This window comes from Fopius arisanus, unplaced genomic scaffold, assembly GCF_000806365.1.
Source record: "Fopius arisanus strain USDA-PBARC FA_bdor unplaced genomic scaffold, ASM80636v1 scaffold00056, whole genome shotgun sequence".
Taxonomy (NCBI): domain Eukaryota; kingdom Metazoa; phylum Arthropoda; class Insecta; order Hymenoptera; family Braconidae; genus Fopius; species Fopius arisanus.
The window spans coordinates 507,373-535,161 of NW_011887795.1; the positions used below are offsets into that span (position 1 = coordinate 507,373).

Genomic DNA, 27,789 nt, shown 5'->3' on the forward strand with positions numbered 1-27,789 from the left:
CGACCCATAGGAACCGAGATATTTGCATTTTTCTGTTTGGAACGCTGGAAAACATAAAAGCGCATATTTCGGGCTCCAGTAGGGTTCAAATGATGGCGAATCGTTTTCCAGGCGGCGGTGACGAGTCTAGGGGAGCACCTTTCCTCGCCGCACTGTTCAGCTATAAATCTCCCATTCCACCTTAGTGGCATCTGGAATATCTCCATGCACTTTTCGAATTAAAAAAAAAAGAATGAAAAAATTTTTCGGCGCCCTCCAAAGCCCCACTGTCTGATGTTGCCCTGGTTTCCAGCGATTGCCGTAGTTAGCGACAAGGTATCGCTTGTCTCGTCGGCACCGCGCTTGGCTGGCACGCGGACCGCTTGGGTTCGATACCCAGCATCATTCATTTTTTTTTTCAAAATAATTCCTATTTTTTTTTAAATAAATGGCTAATCATTCGAAATATCGTTTAAAAATTGAATACCTCCCCGACGTTCATGTTCCCCTGATACTTTTTCAAAAATTTCCAATTTTTCACTTTCAGCGAAAATTTCCGTGAATAGCTCCTCGATTGTCATGTTACCCTGATACTTTTTCAAAAATTTCGAATTTTTCAATTGCAGTGATTACCTACCTAAAGAAAAAATGGGAATTATTTAAAAAAAAAATGAATGATGGCAGGATCGAACCCTGGCCGTCCGCGTGGTAGGCAAGCACGTTACCAATTAGACAACGTGTTTTATTATAAAAATATAATTTCATTAGTAGTATATCTTCAACATATTGAATAATTGTTTTCATTTGAAATTCCACAAGATGTGGCTTCCCCTTTCCGCTCGTTCTACCGTCGTCTAAATTTCAGTTAACCAATAAAAAACAAAAAGCATTCACACCGCAGAGAATAAAATTCACCCCGTCGACTTGATGGACACCCCAGCATTGCGTGTTCCGCCCTCCCTATCTTGGGGTGCAGTACTACGATGCCGCTGGGGTCACTCAAACCTCCAGAACTGAGTCTCTACTTCAGTCAATCCTCTTTGGTTCTTCCTATGACAAATTTACTAGTCCCAGTTCTTGCATTTTTTTTACATCTGATGATTTTTTCTTCCAAATCATTCCAGGTGCCATCAGATTTGGTGATGCACTGAACAGAAATCAATGCGATGCAGTGGTGTCTCATTGGATTGAGACAGATTTACCAAATAGATGTGCCCATGGACGCCCGGCAGTTATTCCACTCTTGGAAATAAGTGCCTACAGGCAAAGGTATCACCAGGTCTTCAGAGTAAGTGATAAAAACAAAATTCAATAAACATTTCATTGAACTTTAATTGACGCGAATTTATTTCTACTTATCTATTATTTGTTCATTACAAAATCTCGCTGGATCGTTAGAAAATTATCACATTTGAATCTCAGGCATTCGTAGCAAAATTACTTCTTTTCGTGATGTAGAATACTCAAAAAATCATTTTATAATAACCAAAGGTTCTCCATTACCAGATTGTTCTTCCATTAACTGTGATATCGTTTAAAATCTCAAGTTTCAATTAGATTTTAACTGCATTGAATTTATTAAATAGTATGAAGTAGTTTTAGATCTCTGGATATGCTGAGACCAGGATATCGGTACCCAAATAATTCACTCGGTTAGCGATGATAACAAATTCAGTGCCACCAAGTTTAATAGGACAAGGATAATTTGGTCGTGTGTAAAAACACATTGTGTATAAGGACATCTCCAGCTCTGGTGATGTGCCAACGAAAATCGTCGTGACAGGCTGAACAATTTCGTTGAGGGATGATCGAAGTTTAACAATGGCCCCCTTCTGCAACAAATAAAAGTAAATAATTAAGAAAATGTAGGATGGACATTTTTATTCAAATTTGTTGAATGTCTTCTCGGATCACAAAAAGACTATCTGAAAAATCATTGAATTATTATCAGATTCACCATCAGATTTATAGTTTCAAAGATAATTTTTTAAATTGTTTAACAACGTAATAAATATTGTATAAACAATATTATTGACGTATAACCAATTAGAATTTTAAACCCATTCAATGATTTTCAAGATATATCAGAAGTTTAGTTAGAGTTTTTAATTGAAATTGAATTCAAACTCAATTAAAACTCCAGATAACTGGCTGAAATTTCAAGAAACTTTTAAGACTGTACATTATAATTTTTAATAATCGACATTCTCTTACATCTCCAAGGGACTGCTGCTTGATATACCCCAAGTAATTCAGTTTCTTCGCAGCTTCCTGTCTGGCGTAATACACCCAATTATGCATTCCAATAATCTCCTTATCAAATTGCTCAGCCAGGAATACAGTTTCGAATCCAGAGCTTCCGGGGTCAGCGTCAATCCTCTTGAACTGAGTGAACCAAATCCGTCTCAAGGTATCTTTGAAGTCGTACTCATCGTTAGTGACGTATCCTTTCTCAGCCAGGAATTTCAACGTTGCCTGCATTATCTCTGTCTGCATGAATTGATCCAACAACTCGTTCTGCTCCTTTCGTTTTTCAGGTGTCACGTTCTCCTTGACTTTAATATCAAGCTCGTAGTTATCGTGGAGAGCCACTACTGCTTTTATCGTTGGAATTTCGTAGGCTTCTTCTTTAACAGCTAATAATCTGCAAGATTATGATGATATGATATATATAATGATAATTAATCAATTAGATAAACAAATTCGTGAATATTTCAGAAGTAAAAACCGATTCAAGTCGAATGTGAAATCCTACGGAATACTGTAATTATTAATATTATAGTAGTATTAATTATAATTATTAATATTTGTATCCAGTGGTTGCACAATCGAATGCCTCTGCTTGAGGCAAATGCATTAATAATTTGGTTTCTTCAAAATTATTTTACTGAGTAGAACTATTATACTGGAAAAATATTGTGGGTCAATTATTTGGGAAACCATCCCTAAGTCTAGTCGATTGTTGTGATTTGCTTGAGCGAGCTGGGGATTACTCTTGTGTTCGTTATAAATCGATATATTTTGCGTAATACACTAAGTACTGAGCATTTCTATGGCTTGAATTAGTCATTCATTCTGTGGAGTTGTAGAGTATCTTTGAAACGGTAATAACATTATTTCGTGATTTGAAATATTACAAAATTATTGGAATATTGAGGGACTTGAGAGATATTATAATTGACAATTATATACCGAATATGAGAATGTATTGTTTTTGTTCTTGTAATGTTTCGAAATAATGTGTCTTTGGTTGAGATATTTTGAGCTAATATTTTGAAACAATAATCTTGTAATATTTGTAATATTTTTTGTTGTAATTTCCTGAGGTGATATTTTTTAATGGATTAAATAATAAGAATAATGAAGATTAAAAAATACTAACGATTCGGGTGCATCATCAGTGACACTGTCATCGGTCTTCTGTCCCTGTAGATTGACGGTGATATGTTTGAATGCATTATTCTTATCCTTGCTCAACAAATCTTCAGTGAGTTTCTCAATCTCGGCTTTGGTAATGACATACCCCAGAGGACTAGGGAATTGTGCTTCCTCGCTAGGAGGATTAGCAGGTTTTCCAGCTTCTCCACTGGTTGTTTTATCAGGACTGGCATTAGTATTAGAACCCTGACTAGGTTGTTCCGGGATTGGATTAGCACCAGGGGGATTGGGTGGATTGCCAGCAGCTGCAGGAGCACCAGGAGCTGGAGCAACAGCAGGAGGAGCAGCAGCAGGAGCAGCAGCAGGAGCAGCAGCAGGAGCAGCAGCTCCTTCAGCTGGCTGAGGTGCACTACCATTATTATAATAATTGTTATAGGTAATCTGGGTATGGGTAGACGCTGGTACTCCAACAGCTCCACCACCACCACCACCGCTGCTTCCATAATGACCAGAGTTCCCGTAGATTCCTCCAGGAATGATTCTATTGACAGCTGCATTGACTCCAGCAGTTACAGCACCGAATACCAGAGCCTCCTTGGCTAATTGTCCTATTCCTGGTCTGGATGATGCACCCTGCACCAGAATCGTTTGAGGTGCATGACCCACTGGAGGATTGTAACCAATTCCAGGGGATGTAGAATGGCTCTGGTAAGGATTGTAGGCTGGTGGTGCGTGATATCCTCCTGGGGATTGATAACCACCGGGTGCGTGATAGCCTCCTGGTGCGTGATAGTTACCACCATAGGCTGGAGGTGATCCATATGATGGAGATCCATAAGCTGGTGGTGCTCCGTATGCTGGTGGTCCTCCATACGGTTGATTGTGAGATTGTGGGTGGTAGGTTTGACTGTATGGAGGCGGATTGTGACTGCCGACGGATGGATTGTATGGAGGAGGTGCTCCTTGGTGTCCTGTGTTCATCGAAGGATTGTTGGGTTGACCATTTGCACCATATCCTCCTGAGGGCTTCCAGTTCGAGTTCTGAACATTTGTTGCACTTGTTTTGGAGACTGTGTCTGATACTGGTGCTGATGCCTTCACGTTCGTTGTTGGGGTCTGCTTCGGTGGAACGTTCCAGCCAATTGTTCCTGAGTTGGAATCTGTTGGGGATTCATAAATAATTAAATGATTTGTTCAATTATCAGTAACTGCGTATGTACCTCAAACTAATCCAAAAATAAATTTTCATCCAACCAACTAGTTAAATAAAGTATGAATTTTGAATGAAGTGAGGCTTAACGATTGACTCGCTTCATGTCAAATAATGATTCGCTTCAATTACGTCAATTTAAAGCCAACAAGAATGGAATTCTAATGAACGTGTGATGAATAATCGTACATGAATTTCGAATGATAAGCGAAATGAATCATCGAAAATAAAACATGACAGCATTGAGCAAGAGAATTGGGTTATGTAATTTCTCGAATTGTTGAATCCACAGAGGCGTAGAAAACCCCACTAGCTGTTATTAATTACTAGATTACTTAACACACCAACTCATTGCATAAATGAAGCCAACGTATGACAAATGCTCTGAATGGGATGGTACTCTAATGAAATACCTGGACGATGATTTCCCACTTTATGATTTTTATCTTGTCCAGCTCCAGTGAGTTTTGCCGCCCAGTTTCTATAGTCCTGGCCCCTTTGAGCTTTAAAACATGGAAATGAGAGGAAATGAATGGAAAACTACAGTAGCCACTACAGTGATTAGTCAACGTCTCATCATTCAATTGTGATTCAATCCTCTGTATTAGATTCCAAGATCCAGGAAGCCCACACACCCAGGAATTGAGCATGTACTCGTGAATTATGGGTACATGGAATGGTAATTAATTGCCAACTTGGGTATTTTTTGTTTTTTTAATTGTTGTTTACCTTGAGAGTGTTGAGGTCTCGATGTTGTTCTTGAATATGAGGAACCACGACTGTTGCTACTTCCTCTTCGACGACTGCCACTTGATTTTCGCGCGTCGATGCCTGAAAGATGGAGATTAAACATGAGGTCGGGCTTTTGAAGGAATTACTTAACAAAATCTAATTATTAATAATATTAGGGATAACATCTCCATCGACCAATCAGGCATTCTCAAATTCCTATTTTCACTGATATATTTTCAGAAATAATTAATAACCACTTGAGATTAATGCAAGGGAAGAAATTACGAATGGTTTTTGTTCAATACTGTAATTTGTCGAGTGACGTACAGATTTTTAATTGAAGTCCAGTGGAATATATTAATGAATCCTAAGAATGAAATCGTGTGCGATAAATCATAAATAATATTTTGCATTAATTGCGTTGTTCTCAACAATTAAATCAATTACTTGGAATGGAAATCATTCAAAGATCTACGTCTTCTTTCAATAGATACACGTTTTATAATTTTTATTTGAGTGAATGAAATTTTTAATATTTAAATTAAGGCTCGGGTGGATTATCTAGAAAAGATAATTTACTCCGAAATTCGGATTCCTAATTACTTTGGCAATTAATCGTTTTTTTCAATAATTGTTAGCTAGCGTTCTAGCGGTTGTCAACTACTAGGACTCTAGCTAACAATTATCGGAAAAAACAATTAATTGACGGAGTAATTAGAAGTCCCAATTTTGGAGTAAATTATCTTTTCCAGACAGTCTATCCGGGCCTTAAAATGGCTTTTTATAGTTCAATTAGTTGTTAGATGTAATAAATAAATATTATCATTTTTATTATTTTTATTTATTTATCATTTCATTTATTATCATTCAATATATGAGAGAAATGCAGATTTGGGCTTCGGAAATATTAAATATTGAATTATTTTGTAATTAGTTTGTCTCTGGGATTAATTAATTCCATAATTTTATATCGGCACTGGAGAAATATCGAAAATATCTCTAGGTTATCAAATATTTTTGGCTTTTTTGCTGTTTGCAAAAAAGTTTATTCCCAATTTACCATTTTTTGTATTATTCTAATTTTTAAAATGCATTATAAAGTATTAATTTTATTTTATAATTTCTGTTGTGATTAATCCGTTGAAGATATCGCGAGTATTTCGAAAGGAGTTCGATCTTCAATCTTTTATTTAAAAAATAATTCAGAGTCCATTGTGAATTGAAGAAAGTTGGAGAAAGTTATGTCGAAAATAAACGGACAGTTTCTAGAAAATAGAGAAACAGATTTACTCGGAAAACGTTCTAAATTTTCATTAACAGATTAATTCAGTCATCATGATTCGAGGAATTGACTCTGATGCAGTGAATTGGATAATTTGTCTATGAGACATGGAGCCCAATTTAACACTTGATCCTGAATTGTTTGTGATCTGAAATCGGAGTACTGCGTTCTATTGCTGACGTGTACAACCCAATTTTTTTTTTCATGAACACTCGAGAAAATTCCAGGGAAATATTGCCTTACGTGAACAACAATAACTTATGCCCCATAATTGAGAAGTCATAAAGAGGAATAAAATTATTTGCGAAAATCTATCTCGTGATTAATTTTAAAACCGAGGAATTGATAATTAATAAACAAAATTATTGTTCTATAAAAATCCTCAGGGTTTCATCATAAATTTTACACTTGACACGATAAATTGTAAAAGAGTTGATCACAAAATTCCGATTTCTTCACTGCAAGCAAAAAATATACAGTCTAATTCCACAATTTTTTGCAGTAAAATGGATGTAGAATAAAAATTCAACAATTTGATACTTGATATAAAGTACGCAATGTTAAGACTGAAAAATGAAACTTGTAAATTGATATCGTGATAAATGTTCACATAATATTTTTCAACTCACAGCCAATCACTAACAGAGAAATAGCAATTACAAAAAGTAATCGCTTCGTCCCCATACTGAAGATGTAACAGTAAATATTTTTGATTTTTAAATCCACACAGAGTTGTAGTTTCTCCTTTAGCAGTGGAAATTAAACTGACGCTCAGTTGGTGTATACGAGGTAAAGATTGGAGATGTGATGACGTCTTATAAAGTGAGTCACTGGTAGGCTTTCTCTTTTCATTGACCGTGCCAGAAGGTCCCCGAGACCATTGTAAAATCCAGTTTGTCGGGCTTGATCACACCTTTAAACATCAAGTTGTTTGAATACAAGACCTTGAGAATCCATGTATGCTCTTCATTTCAATGACGTTATTTTTTCCGGTCTAACGCATTTTTACATTGAAAACTACTTCAACATTAATTTATTGAGCTGGTCTGAGGCATCCGTGAATTATAGATAGAAATTTGATGATTCATTAAAACATTTTTACCTTTTAAACTAAAATTATTGTCTGAGTCAATCCTTTTTGGGTTTCCATTATGAAAAGAAGTTTTTATTAATCGCACATTAAGGACGAAATATTTTATAAAAACATTTATTTATCCAGTACTTTTTTTTTCTGTGTAGGATAGCAATAATGTAGTAATAAACGAATGATTTTGGTTACTAAATTATTATCTTTGTTTTTTTTTATAGGAGAAACTGAGCTTCGAATCCCTGAAGAAACAACGCAAGTGATGATTTAAATGATTGTAATTATAATATGATTATGTCAAGATTTATAATTATAAAATTACTATTTCAAGATCTATAATTATAATACGAATATTTCATGTGTTTCATAGTATAGGGTAGTGTTAATTTCCGTGTGTCGAAATGATAATTTCCGCTTTTGATTAATTAATTATAGTTTTAATAAACTAACTATTTACAGATAAGTAAAAAAATGTTGAATCTTTGTAAAAGTCAGAACTACTCTAGATAAAAGTGGTAAGTATGCAGCATGTGTGTAGATGAAGGATATACTGCCAACAATTTAATTGAATGACTCGATCTTTTATTTATTGTTAACAAATAAACTTCAGTTAAAGACTCGATATAATGTAAGATAGATTGTTAATGTGCAGTGTTACTTGCTCGAGAGTTCGTCTCCAAGTGTTCCTGGTCACCAGTTCGTCCAGGGTGATAGGCCTCCCACAAGACAAGACCTAGAGAACCTGATCATTTCAGAATTGTTGTTTTGGAACAGGATTTTTGGACCCAGCTGCCTCCGCAGATGATGTTGAGTTACCGGCTACTGTTTCTTTGTCGAATCTGTTTCAAATTTGTTTTTTTTTTAATAATTTTGTTTTGATTAGAAAACGTACTGACGCCTGTAAATTTTCATTGGTCTTAATTACCATTTTACGTTGAAGTTTTAATTACAACTTGAAGTTTACACTGTAATATAATTATAGTACAATTTAAATTGTACTAATCATCATGTTTACATGAAGGATTCGATAAAGACAGTGTCCTTGGTGATACTAAATGACTATGAGGTAAACGGCTGATATAGTTATAAACAAATATTAAAAATTGTTAATTTAATTACAGAATTGCTGCGGCAAGGACAGCGACGTGTTTACACCGATATCAACTGTCTAGGTTGCGGCAAAAGGTGATTGATTGTTTCGTTGGTGGTACCGCTTCTGCTTGATTAAACAATATTAATGCCTCTTTGTGTTGTCTCTGATCTTTAAATATACCAACATGTGTCGTCGATGGAACTGGTAACCACTAGATCCCCGTCGTCGCCCAGGGTAATGCAAAGAGCGGTATATAAATTTTAAATATGGAAGTATGGAAGAAACTATTTGTTTCCCCAAAAAATGATTTGAAGATTTAGAATCAGAGGGTGAGAAACCATCGACTTAAGTCGACATCGGGGTTGATTTATAGGGGGTGTGGAGGGGGAGGGGTACTGAACATTTATCTTATCAACTTCTTTTGTTTAAATTAGAAAAAAAACGCGTTTTGCCACCCACGTGGATTTGCTCACAGGCGATTTTACCAAAAAAATTACATTGGGTGAGGCAATATTTGGAAAATATTGTCGACAGTTTGTACATAATGTTATTTTTTCTGATAATAAAAACCTGCGAATAAATTGATAAAGACAGAGAGTACATAACGACGATTGGAGACTATTTATCGATAGGTTTCTTGGAAATTTTTCAAAGTACGGATCACCTGAAAATGCCAAGTGAGTGATTTTGTTCATACTGTAATTTGAGATTCTTTTTTTCATGATTGAGTATAAAAATGAAGTAATATTGTAACATTGTAGGCTTTGCATTTTTATTTTGGCAACTCGCGGCTTTCTTGGTGACAAGTGCACACCAATCGCAAAAGGTAAATGAATCAATAATCATAAAGCCATTACGAATGCTCACGAACTTTTGAAAATTCTAGATACATGAACGAATGACCAGCGATGAAAGACAGCAGGTCTTCGGAACAATCGGCAACGATGGTAAAATTGCAATAAGAAATTGTTCAAAAACGTATTTTCTTAATAGATAGAATTTATTGCAGTGCCAGATTATGAAATCGTCCAGATTCATTGGCCGAGGGTCGAAAAACGATCCGCTGATTATGGCAGGAGAATGCACTTGCAGGCTTTCGGAAAAAATATTGAATTATGGTTGACACCAGCGGACAGAGTTCTTTTTAGTTCGGATACCCCAATTTACACACTGAAGTCCGGACTCGCGGGTCCTTTATTAACAAAAGACAGATGGGTACGTATTTTTTTTGTAGTTACCACTTTATTTGATGTTATACGGACATATTCCATCGTGAAATCCTTCTTATAGCTAATGGACGAGGTTCAGAGATATGAAAACTTGGTAAAGTCTGCAGTTATCATAATTAGTCAGAAAAATGAAACTCCGATAGTGGTAAGTTGAATTGAGCATCAAAATAATAGTAATATTATCTTAACAACAACGACATGATCTAACAGCAACATATTCTGATTACTAAGCCCCATACTCGGACCGAAAGGTTTTTTTTCTACTTTAGGAATTATCGTCTCATCTTGAGACTTCAATATGATATGCAAACGTCTTCCACGGTGATGAAACTTCATGAGACATTAAATTATAATTAAACCTAACAACCCTATGTTTCTTCACGTCAATTTTATCAACCGTTTCCATAAATTTGTCAAAAAACTTGAAAAATGATAAGTTAACGTCAATAACTGCTTCAATTATTCTTATTCTGTATTATTTAGATTGGACACATAGGATCGGAAAATGTGGTTATTGCCTCAATTCCCCAACGTCTCATGGCGGAAGTCAACCCATATAATAATCTTCAGGATTCTAAAGACATTGATCATCGTCAGTATATTGCTTACCATAGAACAACCACTGAGTCGGATACGACCTTATCTTTATCAAGTATGTGATGTATCTTCGTTGCAGTCATACTGAACGTCTTGTCTTGATGATTGTACACACAGAAAACTCTAACCGCATAATATCTGACCTGGTAATTTCCGTTTTCTTCCCCGTCATTTACGAGATCTCAATATGGTAGAATCGCAGATTGATATCATAAATGCAACGATGGACAGAAAACAAGTTTTTGGGCAACATCAAATCTTTAAGTTGAGGAATATTCAGGGTTATCTAACGATGAGTCTAAATGACATTAAAAGAATTCTTCAAAGGAATTATAAAAATTCAAATTTACAATGTGCGGGAAAGTCACTTTCACACATGTTACTTTTCGGCACATCGTGGATTTTATCAGATTGAGATCTCGTCAATGATGAGAAAGAGAGCGTAAGTATTTTGCGATGTAAAATTCATAATTTACGAGACTCATCTCATAACTTTGAAGATCAGAAACTCATAAATCACATTTAAAATCTCGTATCGTACGGTTAGTGTCTTCAGTATGTACTTACTGTACATACTTCTGTACTGTATGTACTTCTGAAAAAGACCTTTTTCAGAAAAGCGCGTTTCCCGGAGCCTGCGTCTGGAAAAATTTCCGTTAAAGCCACACCGTGGAAAACATATCACCATTCCCCATATGCATGCCATCTTTAATCATGCATGTGGGGAGGTATGATCTGTATTCCACGGCTAGGTCTGAAAATAAATGTTTTTAGTACCGGGCAATGTAAATCGAGGGCACCCATCGGTAGCGGAATTGCCATACGAACTCGATCTCACAGCGTGCAAAAGCGCGCATACTGAGTGCATCAATCAGTGCGGAATTTTGTCACCAACTAATGAAGAATCATTGGATCCAGTATGTGACCGGTGCCAATCGCATGCACGTACTTACTTTCATCGATGTCCTATAAGAGGTTCCACGGTGTACCCTCGAATCTTAGTAGTGGTAGCTTATGATTTTTATAAAAAGTTCAATCAAGATAGTCTGTATTCACTCGCTTATCTCCTGGCTTTCTGGAATGGCGTTGATTTGAAGTACCGATCCTTCGAAAATCCAAAGTTTAGACTGAATATCGCGGGTATCGTCTTGACAGAGGTGAGTTTTATTATATCTGGACAAAAAACATCCCGGACAAAATCCTCCAACAAAAATCCCCCGGGATAAATTCAAATTAAGTGGTATAATTATCTGGACGCAATATATCTGAAGACCGACGTTGATAGCTCAGTGGCTAGGTGTGAGCCTAGTATTCTGAAAGTTGTGAGTTCGACTCCCCGTTGAATGGAATTTTTCAACAGGCACTGGTGAGAGGGAGGTTGGTAATAGAGCAACCACCTGTACCGACATGGTTTTTCCTGTGGTTTCCCGTGTCATTCCTATGTTCTATAGGAGAGTGAATTAAAGTAAAGTGTAGGATTCACAGCTGCATCCATAGGGTGAGATTTCCCGGGTGAGATAGGGTGAGGGCTGATTAGCGAAAACAGAGCAGAGAAGTCTGGAATATAAAAAAAAATATATGTATTTGAAAGGTTGTTTTGATGGTAAAATGCATAACGTTCAAATTCGCAACGGAATGGATATCCATGTTTAATTTTTTAATTAGTTTTTGATCTTTGTTGGGAGATTTTTGAGGCGATTTTGTCCAGGGAATTATGTCTGGGGAAATTACCCCTAGAAATTAGTTCCATTCCCCCTTTCTCACTTGCACATAATTCAGTGTTAAACATATTTGTTGAATATATTTCATCGTCGTTCTGTTGATTTAGGATCCCATGGCCTTAGAATGCATTGCGAACAATTCAATCGGCGGAGAAATTCGAAATATCCGGAAAGCAGCAGAGGATTGTGGAAAGTTTTGGTATGCCCAAAAGGACAGCATCTCCTTCGATAATTATGACGTAATTATGACGATGACATCGTAAGATAATTTTATGACTTTCTCGGCGACTAACCATGGATCTTGAAGCATCAAATGCACTTCAACAGTTGATTATTTTTTATTTTAGCTACAAGCTGTGTAAATTTATGAAAGGTCGAGAATGCAATCATCAAGTTGGGGGTACGAAAATGAAATAGCTTCCGTTGATTTAGAACTGATTTGAGAATTTTCTCGTAAATTTAACTCTTATCGGTTCGTATTGGCAGGACTTGGAATGTTGAAAGGAGCTTGCGCAAGATCAGATGATGATAAGCAGCTGTTCAATATGGCAATAATTCAGGAAAACGCGGATTTTGTTGGGATTTCGAAGGCTGCCCATGTGCTTGGTCACTTGTACGCGCAAAAACCCGTAATCCTTTATGCAAAAATCTTGTTTCGGAGCAGTTTCATTGGTACGATAATTTCATTTAATTACAGATTCGGTGCTGGCCACGGTGGTGATCAAATCGAGTGCTTCCTCAGAGCTAGTCGTTTAACGAATGCTCACGCGAATGACAAATATGGACAGTGGTCCGATTGTAATTTGAGGGCTATTCAAGATTTCCTTGAGTAAGATTGCAACTAAAGTTGTCCGTGAGAACCATTAAAGTTTAGATAATTATGAATTTTATTTAATAGCAATAATCCGACTTGTCTCAACAATAATGTGACCCAGCAAGAAGTGTTACCTGTTTATCTCCCCGGAAGATTCTTCGATGTTCACCGGCAGTGCCATCAACTAGTGAAATGCAGGGCCTGTCATGTGGACCATACAATCTGCAAGGATTTGAGGTGCGTGAATCCAGCCAACGGATGGAAATGTGAGTCAATGCAGGTTGCCGCTGCTGAGGGTACATCCTGCGGAAAAGGAAACATTTGTTTGAGTGGACAATGTGTCGAAGAACCAATATTCTCTCAATTGACAAACTAAATGCGACGAGATTATATTTCAAACCACTTGTATCCGTAAATTCCTCATTTTTCATTCTATATCTCTCGACAATTTATAAACACGTCACACGTCACGTATTATTGATTATGATAATATGTTCATGCTTGAATAAATTCGTCATGCTTGCATGCAACTCTGGTATTTGCTGTGCATCCTGAGAACTGGAAGATAGTGCTCGTGGAGATATTTGTCCTTGATCATCATAATTGTTATAAAAGATCATTGTATTATTGCTGACAGTGGAAGCTCCTGTTGGTCGGGGTTGAGGACTGGAGCTCACACAATGATGGCGGTGATTTATGATAGAGTAGATCGACAGCTCTTTCGTCGGTTTTTCAATTCTTGGACTAGCACTGGTTTGCTTCGAAAAACTAATATATAATAAGATAAAGTGTATGTGCCATTTTTAGCTGGCCTATGAGCTAATTAACACCTGAATAAACGCCATGGGTTGGATCCGATAAGACTCTGTATTTTTTATGTCGAATGTCAGCCAATATCAGAGGCAATATCTGTGATTATATGTTCAGTATCCTTCAACCGAAATGATTAATCTGTTAAGGCAATCTTAGCAAGTTTTGTTCTTTTTCTGAAATGAAAAAAGCGAGTTCGAGATACCTATGCAGCTGTTTACAGACGCCTCTGATAAAAATGTTTAGATTGGATGAAGTAATATTTGAGAAATGTTACCGATAGTTTGCACATAATGTGGTCTTCCCAGATAAAACAAACATTCCAATAAACTGACAGTGGCAGAGAGTACATAAAGACGACAGGAGACTATTGTTCAATGAGTTTCTTGAAAATTTTCTAAAGCACGGATCACCTTGAAATGCTAAGTGAGGGATATTCATTTTTTGACACTATAATTCTAAATTCTTTCTCTCATGTTTAAGTGTAAAAAGGAAATAATATTGTTATTAATTATTGTTTTAATTTTAGAATTAGCGTTTTTATTTTGGCAACTAGTTGCTTTCTCGGTGACAAGTACACACCAATTGCAAAAGGTAAGTGAATCAATAATCATAAAGCCATTACGAATGCTCACGAATTTTTGAAAATTCTAGATACATGAACGAATGACCAGCGATGAAAGACAGCAGGTGTTCGGAACAATCGGCAACGATGGTAAAATTGCAATAAGTAATTGTCCAAAAACGTATTTTCTTAATAGATAGAATTTATTGCAGTGCCAGATTATGAAATCGTTCAGATTCATTGGCCAAGGGTCGAAAAACGATCCGCTGATTATGGTAGGAGAATGCACTTGCGGGCTTTCGGAAAAAATATTGAATTATGGTTGACACCAGCGGACAGAGTTCTTTTTAGTTCGGATACCCCAATTTACACACTAAAGTCCGGACTCGCGGGTCCTTTATTAACAAAAGACATATGGGTACGTATTTTTTTTGTAGTTACCACTTTATTTGATGTTATACGGACATATTCCATCGTGAAATCCTTCTTATAGGTAATGGACGAGGTTCAGAGATATGAAGACTTGGCAAAGTCTGCAGTTATCATAATTAGTCAGAGAAATGAAACTCCGATAGTGGTAAGCTGAATTGAGCATCAAAATAATAGTAATATTATCTTAACAACAACGACATGATCTAACAGCAACATATTCTGATTACTGAGCCCCATACTCGGACCGAAAGGTTTTTTTTCTACTTTAGGAATTATCGTCTCATCTTGAGACTTCAATATGATATGCAAACGTCTTCCACGGTGATGAAACTTCATGAGACATTAAATTATAATTAAAGCTAACAACCCTATGTTTCTTCACGTCAATTTTATCAACCGTTTCCATAAATTTGTCAAAAAAACTTGAGAAATGAGAAGATAAAATCAATAACTCCTTGAACGATTCTTATTCATCATTCAGATTGGACACATAGCATCGGAAAATTTAGTCATCGAACCAATTCCCCAACGGCTCATTAAGGAAGCCAACAGGCATCGTAGATTCATAGAAAATCGTGAGTTTTTTGCAGACAATGATTACCATATTGTTCACAAGACGGCAACCCCTGAAGTGAATATGACATCCATAATCTCAGGTATGTTACGTATCTTCACTACAGTCAAACTCAACGTTTTGTGCTGATAATTGAACATACACTAAACTCTAACCGTAAAATACAAGATTTCCAACGTAATTTACGATTTTTCTTTATTCCGTAAATTACAGTTTCTTTCTCATCATTTACGAGTTCTCATTCTGCTAAAATTCCGGATTGACATACCAAATACTACGATGGATATAAAAATAGTATATTTCACGCCTAGGACGAATGCGACTTTATAGTCCGAGTCGGAGATGAGGATTATAACGCGCATTTGTCAGATTCCCTTTTTCCGTCCTAGGCGTGAAATATACTATTTTCGGTAACATGTAATCCTAATGTAATAATTGACGTTTTTAAAGTCGTAATTTACGTTTTTGGAACTCATATTTTGTGTAATTATTATTTCTAATTTTTTTCAGTAACGAAGGAGGTAAATGTCGTAAATTCATCGGTAGCGGAACTACCGGACAGAGCCCATATCAAACAGTGTACAATTGCGCATAGGAACTGCATTAATCAATGCGGCAATTTGTCACTAATTAATGAAGAACCATTATGTAACCAGTGTCAATCGCATGCACGTACTTACTTTCATCAATGTCCTTTAAGGGGTGCCACGGTGTACCCTCGAATTTTAGTAGTCGTAGCTCATGATTTTTATAAAAGATTCAACCAAGATGATGTGTCTTCACTCGCTTATCTCCTGGCTTTCTGGAATGGTGTAGATTTGAAGTACCGATTCTTCAAGAATCCAAAGTTTAGATTGAATATCGCGGGTATCGTCCTGACAAAGGTGAGCCCCATGCGGTCCGGAGTTATTCCCCTGAGAGAAAATATTCCATACAAAATCCTCCAACAAAAATCCCCCGGGAAAATTCAAATTAAGTGGTATAATATGACCGACGTCGGTAGATCAGTGGCTAGATTTTGCCCGGGGAATTTTGTCTGAGAGATTTTTGTTGGAGAGAATAACTAGAATAACTAGAATCGAATCACATTCCTCTTTTCATTTGAACATAATTAATTATCATTGTGCTATTGATTCAGGATGCCACGGCTTTAACATACATCAAGGACAATACAATTAAAAAAAGAATTCCAAATCTTCGGGGAACGCTAGAGGATTGTGGAAAGTATTGGTATGCGCGAAAGGACGATATCGCTTTCGATGATTACGACGTAATTATAACCATGACAAGGTACGATAATTTTATGATTTTTCTGGCTATTAGCCATTGAATTTGAAGTATCAAATGCAATCAATCAATAGCAAGACTTCATTACTCTTCATTTTAGCCACAGGCTGTGTAAATCCACGGAAGATCGACTTTGCAGTTATGGTCTTGGAGGTACTAATTCTTTACGTTCTTTTATAAATGATTTGGAAATGTTCTCATAAATTTAATTCTTATTGGTTCGTGATAGCGGAAATTGGAGTGTCGAATAGAGCTTGTGCAAGATCAGACGAGGAAAATCAACTGTTGAATACGGCTATACTTCGGGAAAGAGCTGGGTTAGGTGGGATTACGAAGGCTGCCCATACGCTTGCTCGCTTGTACGTACAAAAACCAAAAGCTATCAATGAGAAATCTTTCATGCAAAAGACACTTTCGAAACGATTACCTTCGCGCAATAATTTTATTTCATTGTAGACTCGGTGCTGATGCGGATGCTGATCCGATCGATTGCTACCTCAGACATAGTCGTCTAACGAATCCATATGTAGATGACAACAATTACCAGGGGTCATCTTGCAATTTGAGTGCTATTCAAGATTTCCTTGAGTAAGATTGAAACTAATGTTGTACCTGGGAATCGTTAAAGTCCAGATAATTATGAATTTGATTTTATAGCATGAATCCAACTTGTCTCAACCATAATCCGAGGCCAGAAGACGTTTTACCTGTTTATCTCCCCGGAAAATTCTTTGATGTTCACCAGCAGTGCTACAAACTAGTGAGCAGCAGCGCCTGTCACGTCGACGATTCAATCTGCGAGCAAATGAGGTGCTTCAATCCAGCCAACGGGTGGAAATGTGAGGGAACGAAGCTTGCCGCTGCTGATGGTACATCGTGTGGAGGAAGAAATATTTGTTTAAGAGGACAATGTGTCCCAGACCCTACAGTCCCTCAATCGACAAGCTAAAGGTGGCGAAATTATATTTCAAATCGGTTCCATCCGTAAATTCCTGATTTTTCATTCTATATCTCTCGACAATTTATAAACACGTCACTTTATTATTGATTATGATAATATATTCATGCTAGAATACATTCATCATGCTTTCACTGAACTCTCGCATTTGAAGTGCATCCCGAGAACTTGAAGATAAAACTCCTGGAGATCTTTGTCCTTGATCATCATATCATTATTTCTGCCCGCAATAGTAAATCCAATTAATTAATAATATACAATACGAAATATAAATTACAACTATCTGCATTGGAATACGACGGTAACGAGGTTTAAAGTTTTTTAATTTTTTAATCTAAATTCCTAAATTGTTAATCAACAATTGGCCAATTATTATTCTCTGTAAAGCAGTTTATAAAGGGAGAACCACGAATTATGAATATTTTATGAACAAATAAAATAATATTATGAAAAATTCTAGACAATTCCAGTACTTGACAATCACAGATTATAAAATTATCTAGAAAGCGACGATACCGACATCAATTAGATCCTTTCCGAAATACCGGAAGCTATGAGTGTAAAGATAAAAATGAGTCCCTCCCAGGGACACTGGGCAGATGTCATTTGGCCTGGCATAAAAGCAGACAGTATACAAGGCCATTTCAAGTTCCGGAGAGGTTCCTACCAGCATAGTAACATTGGGCTTCACAGCATCTCCCATTTTAAAATTAATTTTCAACAGCGATGCCTTCTATAATCACAAAACAAATCAGTTAGAGCATAAATTCAATAATCATGGCCTCTGCTTTTCAATGCAGTTCTTCCTAGAACGAGAAATCATATCTTACATCGCCTATAGTCCGTTCCTCGGTGTATCCCATATAATTGATCTGATTTGATGTTTCTTTGGCTGCAAAGTATATCCAGTTTTGGGCACCAATGAAACTCGGGCCCGGATACAATTCCGCCAAGAAGATCCGCTCGAATCCAGACGTCGCACCGTCGATTTTATTGAACCAAATCTGACGAAGTGTTTCTTTTCTCTCGAAATCATCGGGTTCGATGTAGTACTTACTCGCCAGCCAAGTCATCGCAGTCGTCATTACGTCAGTATTGAGGAAAGTATCCAGTAGCAAGCTTTCTTCTTTTCGAATCTCAGATGTACAGTTCTCTTTTAATGTTGAATTCATTTGGTACTTATCGAACATGTTCTTTACCATCCGAACTGTTGGTATGTCGTTTAATTCTGGTAACGTATACATCAACCTGGAACACAATAAAAATATAATAAACTAATTTTGTTTTGGTTTCATTACAGACGTTCAAGCGATGTTTTAAGGCTCGGGTGGATTATCTAGAAAAGATAATTTACTCCGAAATTCGGATTCCTAATTACTTTGGTAATTAATCGTTTTTTTCAATAATTGTTAGCTAGTGTTCTCGCGGTTGTCAACAACTAGGCCGCTAGCTAACAATTATCGGAAAAAACGATTAATTGACGGAGTAATTAGAAGTCCCAATTTTGGAGTAAATTATCTTTTCCAGATAGTTCATCCGGGCCTTAATTAGTTTTATTTTCGAACTTACGGGCCTGGTGCTTCATCCGTGACATTCACCGCACTAGTTTTCCGCTGGACATACAGACTCACATATTTCTTCAAGTTCACTTCCTCCTTGGAGAAGAGAGTCTCAGTGAGTTTCATTAATTCATCATCAGAGATGTAATATTGAGGGACTGGTGGTGCCTCAGGAGCAGCCGCTGCATTCTGATTATTACCAGTTGTAGTATTATGAGAATTAAGAACGCTAGTGTTACCAGCAGCTGCTGGAATCACTGGATTTCCAACAACACCGGGATAGAGAGGATTTCCACCTGTAACCGGAGGTGATACGGCTCCAGGCACTGGTGATTGAGGTGGAATACTTCCTACGTGATTTGTCCCGTAAGTCCCACCATTTGGAGTATAACTTCCAGAATTACCAGAGCCAAAACTTCCTCCAGGGCTTCCTGACGGATAACTCCCAGGATTGTTTGGTACATAAGCACCCGGTACACCAGGAGATGTTCCTGGAGGTACTTGTCCTTGATCACCGTAATTATTATAAATGATGGTTGTATTATTAGTGACAGTGGAAACTCCCGTCGGATGAGTTTGAGGACTAGAGCCCACATAATGATGGTGATACGGTGCTCCATTGATCAATCTATTGACACCGGCATTGATAGTGGAGTAAACTAATGCCTCTTTCACCAGCTGACCAATTCCTGGACTAGCGCTGCTTTGACTCGGAAAAATGATAGTCTGGCTTGGCACATAAGGCTGGGACATTGCAGAACCTCCGTAAATATGCGAAGCCCCGTAGTTTGGCATTCCTGGTGGAGGCTGCATCGGATAAGGATTGTGGACCATTCCGGGTTGACCTACGTGATATCCACCTGGATAACCTCCGTAATGCCCTGGATATGGTGGTGAGTGAGGCTGCAGGTGTGGAGGTGCCCCCAAAGGTGCGGAATTATGCGGTGGGTTTATGTGAGGTGTGCCTACCCCTGAAGTAACTCCTGGGTTGAATCCGATGTGTGGTGCGTTGGGCTGTGGCATGTTGTGGGGGTTGGATGATGGGTATGGAAGACTTGGCTTCGGTGGATGAGGCGCTGATACACTTGGGAATGATGAATTCCGTGCATGTGTGTTTCCACCGTGAGTAACTACAGGCGGATAAGGACGGTGAGGATTCGTATTAGGATATGAGGGATTTCCGGCACCAGGTGTGCCAATCGGTTGCCCCGGCTTCATTCCTGGATTCGCCCAGTCTGGGTAAGGCTTCGAATTCGGGACGGATGGGTAAGAATTCGTGTTGGGAAATGGCGGATGACTTCCTGTTGGACTGCCAATTGGTGGAAATGGCTTGGTCCCGGGATTGGGGACGGGTGGATATGAATTCGTGTTGGGAAATGGCGGGTGACTTCCTGTCGGCCTGCCATTTGGTGCAGACGGCTTCGTCCCTGGATTAGCCCAGTCTGGATATGAACTTCCTGGAAGATCAAATGGTCAAACTACATTGTCTAGAACTTGATGGTGGAACTGGAAAACGGAGCGTCCTCTGAGCAATCAAATATTTTTATGCCAATGCTTGGGCGACTTGGTCTGTATCGAAAATAAGGGATGCGTATGAATTTCATTGATAATTACAGTAATTAGTAGTGAGTGCATGTGTCTTTCAACGAATTGATTTGCGAGATTGAATTAATTCACTAACTAATATCACAACCAAGCGGAATCAAGAATAAAATTGAATCAAAGTCAATTAGGCAGAGAATAACTTGAAGGGCAACACCAGATCATGTCATGATATTCGTCGCGCGTTGAATTCAATTTCATTTATGCGAATTATAAGAATCATATATCTTCAGAAATAAAGGATAGGGAAAGACTCCGTACATCTACCTCAGCCCAAAGAATGACTAATTTTATGTCCTGAAGGGATCAATTCATTTCATGCATTCAGGTTCAACATAATTAGAGTGAATCCATCCAAATTGTGGACGGACAAATGAAAAATGATTGAATTTGCCTTAGTTTTCAGGAAAAATAATGGAAATAACTGGAAATTCTTCCCAGGAACTAATTAGAATTATAGAAACTACGATCTGAGAGGTCTGGACACTCACATGGACCTATCAATTAACTCATGGTTCCGAATTCATTTCTGGTTAGATATAAAAGCCAAATGTACAAACAATGTTCTGTCATACTATTGTGAGCATTTAAAAGAAGCTACGAATGAATTTCAGCTGTCACATGGGAATTCCGACGAGTTTATCTGCTACACCGGTTTTCTTATGAGGAAAGTTTCACCGACTGGCTGATAAACAACCCGCAAAACAAATTGCTGGAAATCTACGTCATTGCATCATCATCACTATTAGTGATAATGAAATCGACACAGAGAATTTCTAGAATAGCAGTTGTTAAAAAATTTTCCTTATCTGACCTGGTCGTTCGTTGTTTATGAATATACTGCTGCTGTCTTTTGAGTTGATGGTTCCTGGTAGAGGTGCACTGGGCTTTGATCCACTCCCATGGGGTGAAGGTATATTCGTTTGAGGATGATGAATTGGTGGTGGAACAGGTGGGAATGGTTTGTAATCTGGAACTGGTGGTTTATGAACTGGAGGTGCGGAGTGAGTCGGTGGTTTGTAGACTGGTGGCGAAGGTATATGAACAGGTGGATGATAAATTGGTGGACTTGGTCTGGAACTTCCAGATCCACCTCCCCGACTTCCTCCTCTGCTGCTTCCAGAACTTCCACCCCGACTTCCTCCTCTGCTGCTTCCAGAACTTCCACCGCGACTACCTCCACGGCTTCCCCCACCTCTATATTTTGCATCACTCACATCTGAAAATACAGATCATTATCATCTACTGTTTCAGAATAATCCAGGCAAAAAAAATGTGTTGTACTTACGGATACTGCAGAGTGCTATGATCAGCACCGCAACTAGCACCGCGACCTTCATAGTTGTTCCCGCAGCTGATGATTCACGTGTTTGACGGTCGGTCGTCGCCGCACGACTGACGTCTTCGTTCCCTCACAGATCTAGATTATATCAGTGGTTTAGGCGACTCGTTTAATCGTTAGCATTCTCAGTAATCAACGCAATTCCCAAGACATTTTTTAGTCACTTTTTCAATGTATGGACAACTGCGCATACGCGCGAGTGTTGCAACCCTTTGAACTCATTATCTTTCTTCCAGATAGATTGGAGACGAGACATTACGAGCGTAAATGCTCAATTGATTCTTAATGCCTTGGTTGATTAGGGGTCTTGGTAATATTAATGGACTCCTCTTCCTCAAGTCGTTTGTTTGCAAACAAAAATTAACTCACAGAAAAATGCAGAGGATAATATAATGAAAAACACTCGATATAAATAATTGATAATAAATATAAATGTTAGAGGTATGTGAGACGTAATTTAGGAGAAGGTGTAACATTGATTTATGATATCAAATGTAAACAGTAGAATCAAGTACATATAGTAGGATATCCATGACCTCAAAAAATCCCAAAGAACAAGTGCTAAACATTTATAAACAACGAGTGAAACGAATTCATTTAATTAAAGAATTATTAGACAAATATAATTATTTATTCAAACAAATCAATTTTAATTAATCTATTGTAATTGAACTCAAATTGAATTACTAGTAAAATTACTACCGAAAAAATATTGACGTGTTTCTAACAAGAATCAAATTGTTAATAAAATTAGATGATTATCTCCAGTGTAATGCAATTTGTTGTTTAAAAATGTTTAAAAATTAATTATCACAAGTTGAAATAATTTCCTAGAACGCAATGATACCCATGTCAATAAGGTCATTTCCAAAGTATCTAAAAGTGTGAGTGTAAAGATAGAACTTGTGCCCTCCAAGTGATATTGGACAAATATCATTCGGTCTGGTATAAAAACAGATGGTGTAAAGTGCCATTTCGAGTTCAGGGGATGTTCCCACCAGCATTGTAGAATTTTGCTTCACCGAACCCCCGATTTTGAGGTTTAATTTCAACAGCCGTGCTTTCTGAAAGTTTTGAAGCAATTAAAGAAATGAAAATCCATTGATATTGAAATAAAATCTTACATCTGTTATACGATGCTCCTGCGTGTATCCCATGTAATCAATATCATTGGATATTTCTTTGGACATGAAGTAGATCCAATTTTGTGCTCCTAGTACACCAGAGCCAGGATAAATTTCTGCGAGGAATATCCGCTCGAATCCCGAGGTAGACCCGTTGATTTTACTGAACCAAATGTGCCGGAGTGTATCTTTCATCTCGAAGTCGTCTGATTCGATGTAATATTTACTGGCGAGCCAGTTCATAGCTGTTGTCATGATGTCTGTATTGAAGAAAGTGTCCAGGAGCAAGTGCTGTTCTTTCCGCATTTCGGACGTGGTATTCTCCTTCATTGTTGAGTTCAACTCGTAATTGTCGAACATATTCTTGTAAACTTGGATTGTAGGAATGTCATACAGCTCTGAATTGGTGTACAGAAGCCTGAAAGAAATTGCAAACCACAATTACGGATTGGTATCGACATCCGAGAACAGAAGTTTCTTGGAAAATTCCTTTCGATACGGAGATAAGTCAATGGTACAGATTACTATGAAATTGTATAGTAGATTTAACTATAAGAATATAGTAAATGATTTTTCTGCTTGACATTCGACTAATTTTGAACATGTAAAAGTAAAAATTACATCGCTCCGTAGTAACTAATAACTAATACAATGCAACTATAGTAGAGATAACTATTTGCTGGAGTAATCATGATGAATTATTATAGGACGCTTCACCATTGTGGATGTCCCAAATGCTACTATGCGCACATCAGCAGGGGGAAGGAGGATTTAAGGAAATTCAGGGACACTAGAGTTTACCTGAGGATTATTTTTCGATGTATTTACCTCCTTGTTGTCTCTCACTCTCTTCTTTCGTTTTATCAACGGGAACTGAGAGGATAAGAATGGATTTTTTCGCCAGAGAAATTAATATTTTAATGATTATTGTTTTTGGTGGAGCTAAACCATACATTTACCGTTTTCTGTACCATGACTCTTTTCTCCGTGTACTTTTGAAATTGTACAATGATACTCACACTCTTGATGCCTCGTCAGTAACATTCCCCCCTTCAACTTTACTCTGTAAGTTCAGAATGACATGCTGATACAAGTCTGTTTCCTCCTTAGCAAAGAGACTCTCAGTAAGATTCATCAACTGGTCATCAGAAATGTAGTACTGGACTGTCGGCGGAGCAGGAACATTATCTTCAGTGAGATTGCTCTCTAAATAGCGATTTCCAATATCGACTCCATCAGGATTCGTTCCCTGTCCACTGATGGTTTTCTGTGGTTGTCCATTAGTTGTGTAATTGTTATAAATAATGGTCGTGGTATTAGTAACCGTAGAACTCTGTCCTGATTGTAGATTCTGGTTGGAGCTGACAGTGTGCTGATGTGAGGGATTGATCAAACGATTGACTCCTGCATTGATTGCGGAATGCACGAAAGCTTCTGCTGCGATTTGTCCAAGATCTGATGAAGGATTGGTTCTACTTGGTAGAATGATTAGTTGACCGGGGACAATCGGCTGAAGTCCAGCGGGAGTTCCAGAAGTCAATGGTTGTCCATAATTTGATATTCCGGGGTGATGAATCAGTCCTGAGGGTTGACCTAAAGGATAATATCCGTTTGACTGTCTAGATTGTGTAGGGGCAAGCGTCGGAAGCTGCGGTACGTGAGATGTTTCTGAAGGGACAGAATGATGTGGTGGAGTCATCGGAGTTTCAAGACGAGCAGAAGGATCGAAGTTGGAGGGTTGTCCCAACCTGGAAGGTGATAGAGATGACGGTCTTGGAGTAGTTGTTGTTGAATTATCTGGTCTTGGAGTAGTTGTTGTGGAATTACTGCCGTGCCCGTCTCTGTGCTTCTGCCGGTGCTTGTATCTATGACGATTACTACTTCCGGCGTCGATGGAAGGATGAGAATCGGTATTCAAATCCATGTCATCACCACTGGTTGAAGTACTCGATGGTTTCGGGTCTGGATTAATCTTGTGGTCAGTTGGCTTCTCTGCAAACGAAGACACGATTCATATCTTAGCGATCCTATTTCATACTCTTGAGTTATCGGAATTAAAAATGGAGGGAAGATTGAACAGTACCTGCATGAGTTGGTTTGGAGTTGGAACCGAAGATCGAACCTGAAAATCAATGGAATTTTAGGGGAATGATCCTATAATAATGAGAGAATTCAAAATAGGCAGTACCTCGATGCCAGTCAAAGCCCGAATCATCTAGTCCAGGAATGCGGAAGCCTACCCCTGGTTTATATTGCATATCATCAAAGTTGGGTATCTTCAGGTCCGGAAGTAATTCACTCAGTCCGTCATCCTCAGTCCTATGGTCTGCAAACGAATGATTTACATAATATTTTGTTAATGGCTTATGCCGTTGATCAAAAAGCTCAAAGTCATGCAATGATTATGATTCTTGTAAAGGCCTGAACCTCGGGTCTTCATAATGACGATCATTATTACATCTCTCAACTATAAAACAAGTCTTGAATATTATAGAAATGATGGATTCGTATCTGACCTGGTCGCCTTCGACTTCCGAATCCGGGCATTGAAAAGTCATCAAAAGGATTGCGGAATGGATTATCTTTTGAATCCATTCCTGATCCAGGATAGCGATAACCGCCGTTATCATCGGTATTTCTTCCACCGTAAATGCCACTGTAAATTCCACTGCTGTAGCTATCACCATCATAGCCGTCACTATGCTTTCCACCATAGCTTCCACTACTATAGCTTCCACCGTATGGGTCACTACTGAGACTTCCACCGTACGGGTCACTGGTATGGATCCCCCCATATCCCCCACTACTATGGATTCCCCCATATCCCCCACTAGTATCCCTTCCGCCATATCCGCTACTACTATGGCTTCCCCCATATCCCCCACTACTATCCTTTCCGCCATATCCCCCACTACTATAGCTTCCATCATAACCCCCACTACTATGACTTCCCCCATATCCCCCACTACTATGGCTTCCGCCATATCCCCCACTACTATGGCTTCCGCCATATCCCCCACTACTATGACTTCCACCATATCCCCCACTACTATGGCTTCCACCATATCCCCCACTACTATGGCTTCCATCATAACCCCCACTACTATGGCTTCCACCATAACCCCCACTACTATGGCTTCCATCAGAGCCCCCACTACTATGGCTTCCACCATAACCCCCACTACTATGGCTTCCACCATAGCTTCCGCTACTACTACTGCTTCCACTACTGCTACTATGACTTCCTCCAGAACTCACACTATGACCTCCTCCACTGCTCCCATGACCTCCATGACCATGACCTCCCCCTCTCCCATGACCGCCTCGTCCTCCATGACCTTTAGCTTCCACTGAATCTGAAAATTTGAAAATAGTGTCAAAAAAAATTATTGATATTTAATAGTTGATGTATGAAATTGTTAATTGAAAACAAAAATCATATTTTTGTCAATAATTACTCCCTTCCAAATCCCTTATCTGTTTAAACTTATTCATTTTTTTAAAACTACATACATTTTAGTTACAAATTAAATCACTTTGAATTGATCATGACTGGGAGTGTTCAGATTGTTTATTATAGTTTAATGTAATTCTGGATAGATTTGCATTTTTTTAACTTCTCAAAACGTTCATTATCTACCAAAAAATAAAGTTATATATTAAATAGCCCATGGAAGCCTATATAAAGTTGACATTCTCAACAATTAAAAAATCTTGAACAACTAAAAGAAAAACGTCCCTGTATATTTTTCGTTCGTTAGTGCAGCCCTGCATTTTGTTTAAACATATATAAACCGGAATTCCTTATCATGAATATTAATTAAACAATTAATTTGAGGGCCAATGATGTCAATTGTTATTGCGTTATGAAAAATGGATAATTTTTTTAATAAATCAGAATTAAATGCTAATAGTTAATGTTATAATTAATAGTTAATCTAAAAAGATAATTAGACACTTACAGATACCGCACAGCGCTAAGAGCGCAATAGCAAAACCCACCACTAGCTTCATTGCAATTATTTCAAATGAGAATTTACGAGTGCATTGAGAAATGTACTCGACACCTAAGTACTGAGCAATGACTGAACTCTGTGCATCTCGAACTCACATTATATACGAGAATTCCGCGTGTCTTATCCATTTGAGATTTTACAAGTCTCGCGATAAAATTTTCAAACCGATTTTCATGACATCTGACATTGAAATAAATGAAGTGCCTTTTGAACTTATTATCTGGGTATTACGCTAGTGGCGGAGTTCTCGGAAAAGAGGCTGTGCATTTGCAATGAGTAATGCCCTTTATCGGAAATGATTGAGTCATGAAATAACTAACTTTATTCCGGCGATTATTTAAAAATAAAGAACACATTTGTTAAGGCATAATAAATTATATGATATATGATAATATAAT

The 27,789-nt window shown here is 37.8% G+C and overlaps 6 protein-coding genes across 9 annotated transcripts in view; 3 read left to right on the forward strand and 3 right to left on the reverse strand.

Moving 5' to 3' along the window:
* LOC105268365 (uncharacterized) overlaps window positions 1–7,975 on the forward strand; it is a 20,546-nt gene extending 12,571 nt beyond the window's left edge. For all 3 annotated transcript variants that reach the window (XM_011307888.1, XM_011307885.1, XM_011307886.1), the window contains 2 exons: window positions 1,104–1,267; window positions 7,890–7,975. In XM_011307888.1, the coding sequence (XP_011306190.1) occupies window positions 1,104–1,267; window positions 7,890–7,931 (206 nt within the window). In that variant the 3' untranslated portion in view covers window positions 7,932–7,975. The remainder of the gene's footprint in view (window positions 1–1,103; window positions 1,268–7,889) is intronic.
* LOC105268364 (poly(U)-specific endoribonuclease homolog) lies at window positions 1,287–7,407 on the reverse strand. Of its 2 annotated transcripts, XM_011307883.1 has the most exons (6): window positions 7,211–7,407; window positions 5,297–5,398; window positions 4,981–5,070; window positions 3,362–4,517; window positions 2,194–2,623; window positions 1,287–1,811 (listed from the first exon to the last, which is right to left on the reverse strand). In XM_011307883.1, exons 1-6 carry the CDS (start codon window positions 7,263–7,265, stop codon window positions 1,578–1,580), a joined length of 2,067 nt encoding a protein of 688 aa, XP_011306185.1. In that variant the 5' UTR covers window positions 7,266–7,407; the 3' UTR covers window positions 1,287–1,577. The 2 variants fall into 2 exon arrangements, with proteins under 2 accessions (XP_011306185.1, XP_011306186.1); XM_011307884.1 differs by lacking the exon at window positions 4,981–5,070 and having other exon boundaries at window positions 7,211–7,390.
* Window positions 7,976–9,388: 1,413 nt separating the features above from the next.
* LOC105268363 (zinc metalloproteinase homolog-disintegrin albolatin-like) lies at window positions 9,389–14,012 on the forward strand. Its single transcript, XM_011307882.1, has 12 exons — window positions 9,389–9,438; window positions 9,523–9,587; window positions 9,648–9,708; window positions 9,771–9,976; window positions 10,052–10,135; window positions 10,474–10,642; window positions 11,362–11,744; window positions 12,416–12,567; window positions 12,656–12,708; window positions 12,795–12,921; window positions 13,006–13,137; window positions 13,207–14,012. The coding sequence occupies exons 1-12, from the start codon at window positions 9,432–9,434 to the stop codon at window positions 13,496–13,498; spliced, it is 1,731 nt and encodes a 576-aa protein (XP_011306184.1). The 5' UTR covers window positions 9,389–9,431; the 3' UTR covers window positions 13,499–14,012.
* A 163-nt stretch (window positions 14,013–14,175) lies between these two features.
* On the forward strand, window positions 14,176–17,761 carry LOC105268367 (uncharacterized). The gene is made up of 12 exons (XM_011307892.1): window positions 14,176–14,358; window positions 14,462–14,526; window positions 14,587–14,647; window positions 14,710–14,915; window positions 14,991–15,074; window positions 15,411–15,585; window positions 16,014–16,387; window positions 16,642–16,793; window positions 16,891–16,943; window positions 17,020–17,149; window positions 17,247–17,378; window positions 17,448–17,761. Exons 1-12 carry the CDS (start codon window positions 14,352–14,354, stop codon window positions 17,737–17,739), a joined length of 1,731 nt encoding a protein of 576 aa, XP_011306194.1. The 5' UTR covers window positions 14,176–14,351; the 3' UTR covers window positions 17,740–17,761.
* A 66-nt stretch (window positions 17,762–17,827) lies between these two features.
* LOC105268368 (poly(U)-specific endoribonuclease homolog) lies at window positions 17,828–22,913 on the reverse strand. Its single transcript, XM_011307893.1, has 5 exons — window positions 22,198–22,913; window positions 21,724–22,128; window positions 19,318–20,764; window positions 18,579–18,996; window positions 17,828–18,481 (listed from the first exon to the last, which is right to left on the reverse strand). The coding sequence occupies exons 1-5, from the start codon at window positions 22,247–22,249 to the stop codon at window positions 18,248–18,250; spliced, it is 2,556 nt and encodes an 851-aa protein (XP_011306195.1). The 5' UTR covers window positions 22,250–22,913; the 3' UTR covers window positions 17,828–18,247.
* Window positions 22,914–22,975: 62 nt separating this feature from the next.
* On the reverse strand, window positions 22,976–27,486 carry LOC105268369 (hornerin-like). Its single transcript, XM_011307894.1, has 7 exons — window positions 27,338–27,486; window positions 25,892–26,731; window positions 25,564–25,701; window positions 25,459–25,497; window positions 24,395–25,367; window positions 23,376–23,793; window positions 22,976–23,315 (listed from the first exon to the last, which is right to left on the reverse strand). Exons 1-7 carry the CDS (start codon window positions 27,387–27,389, stop codon window positions 23,082–23,084), a joined length of 2,694 nt encoding a protein of 897 aa, XP_011306196.1. The 5' UTR covers window positions 27,390–27,486; the 3' UTR covers window positions 22,976–23,081.
* Window positions 27,487–27,789: the final 303 nt, after the last annotated feature.

Excerpts from the sequence above, each read along its gene's own strand:
- LOC105268368 (XM_011307893.1), bottom strand. The coding sequence starts at position 22,249 with ATGAAGGTCGCGGTGCTAGTTGCGGTGCTGATCATAGCACTCTGCAGT. Across the intron at positions 20,765-21,723 it reads CATAAACAACGAACGACCAG|GAAGTTCATATCCAGACTGG; the intron begins GTCAGATAAGGA and ends TTGATCTTCCAG. Across the intron at positions 18,482-18,578 it reads AGGAACGGACTATAGGCGAT|AAGGCATCGCTGTTGAAAAT; the intron begins GTAAGATATGAT and ends TTGTGATTATAG.
- LOC105268367 (XM_011307892.1), top strand. Across the intron at positions 14,916-14,990 it reads TATTAACAAAAGACATATGG|GTAATGGACGAGGTTCAGAG; the intron begins GTACGTATTTTT and ends TCCTTCTTATAG. Across the intron at positions 15,586-16,013 it reads TATGACATCCATAATCTCAG|TAACGAAGGAGGTAAATGTC; the intron begins GTATGTTACGTA and ends AATTTTTTTCAG.
- LOC105268363 (XM_011307882.1), top strand. Across the intron at positions 9,709-9,770 it reads CGGAACAATCGGCAACGATG|TGCCAGATTATGAAATCGTC; the intron begins GTAAAATTGCAA and ends AATTTATTGCAG. Across the intron at positions 12,709-12,794 it reads ATGCAATCATCAAGTTGGGG|GACTTGGAATGTTGAAAGGA; the intron begins GTACGAAAATGA and ends TCGTATTGGCAG.
- LOC105268364 (XM_011307883.1), bottom strand. The coding sequence starts at position 7,265 with ATGGGGACGAAGCGATTACTTTTTGTAATTGCTATTTCTCTGTTAGTG. Across the intron at positions 5,071-5,296 it reads GAGACCTCAACACTCTCAAG|CTCAAAGGGGCCAGGACTAT; the intron begins GTAAACAACAAT and ends CATGTTTTAAAG. Across the intron at positions 2,624-3,361 it reads ACTGATGATGCACCCGAATC|ATTATTAGCTGTTAAAGAAG; the intron begins GTTAGTATTTTT and ends ATAATCTTGCAG.
- LOC105268369 (XM_011307894.1), bottom strand. The coding sequence starts at position 27,389 with ATGAAGCTAGTGGTGGGTTTTGCTATTGCGCTCTTAGCGCTGTGCGGT. Across the intron at positions 26,732-27,337 it reads CTTAGCGCTGTGCGGTATCT|ATTCAGTGGAAGCTAAAGGT; the intron begins GTAAGTGTCTAA and ends TCAAATTTTCAG. Across the intron at positions 23,316-23,375 it reads AGGAGCATCGTATAACAGAT|AAAGCACGGCTGTTGAAATT; the intron begins GTAAGATTTTAT and ends CAAAACTTTCAG.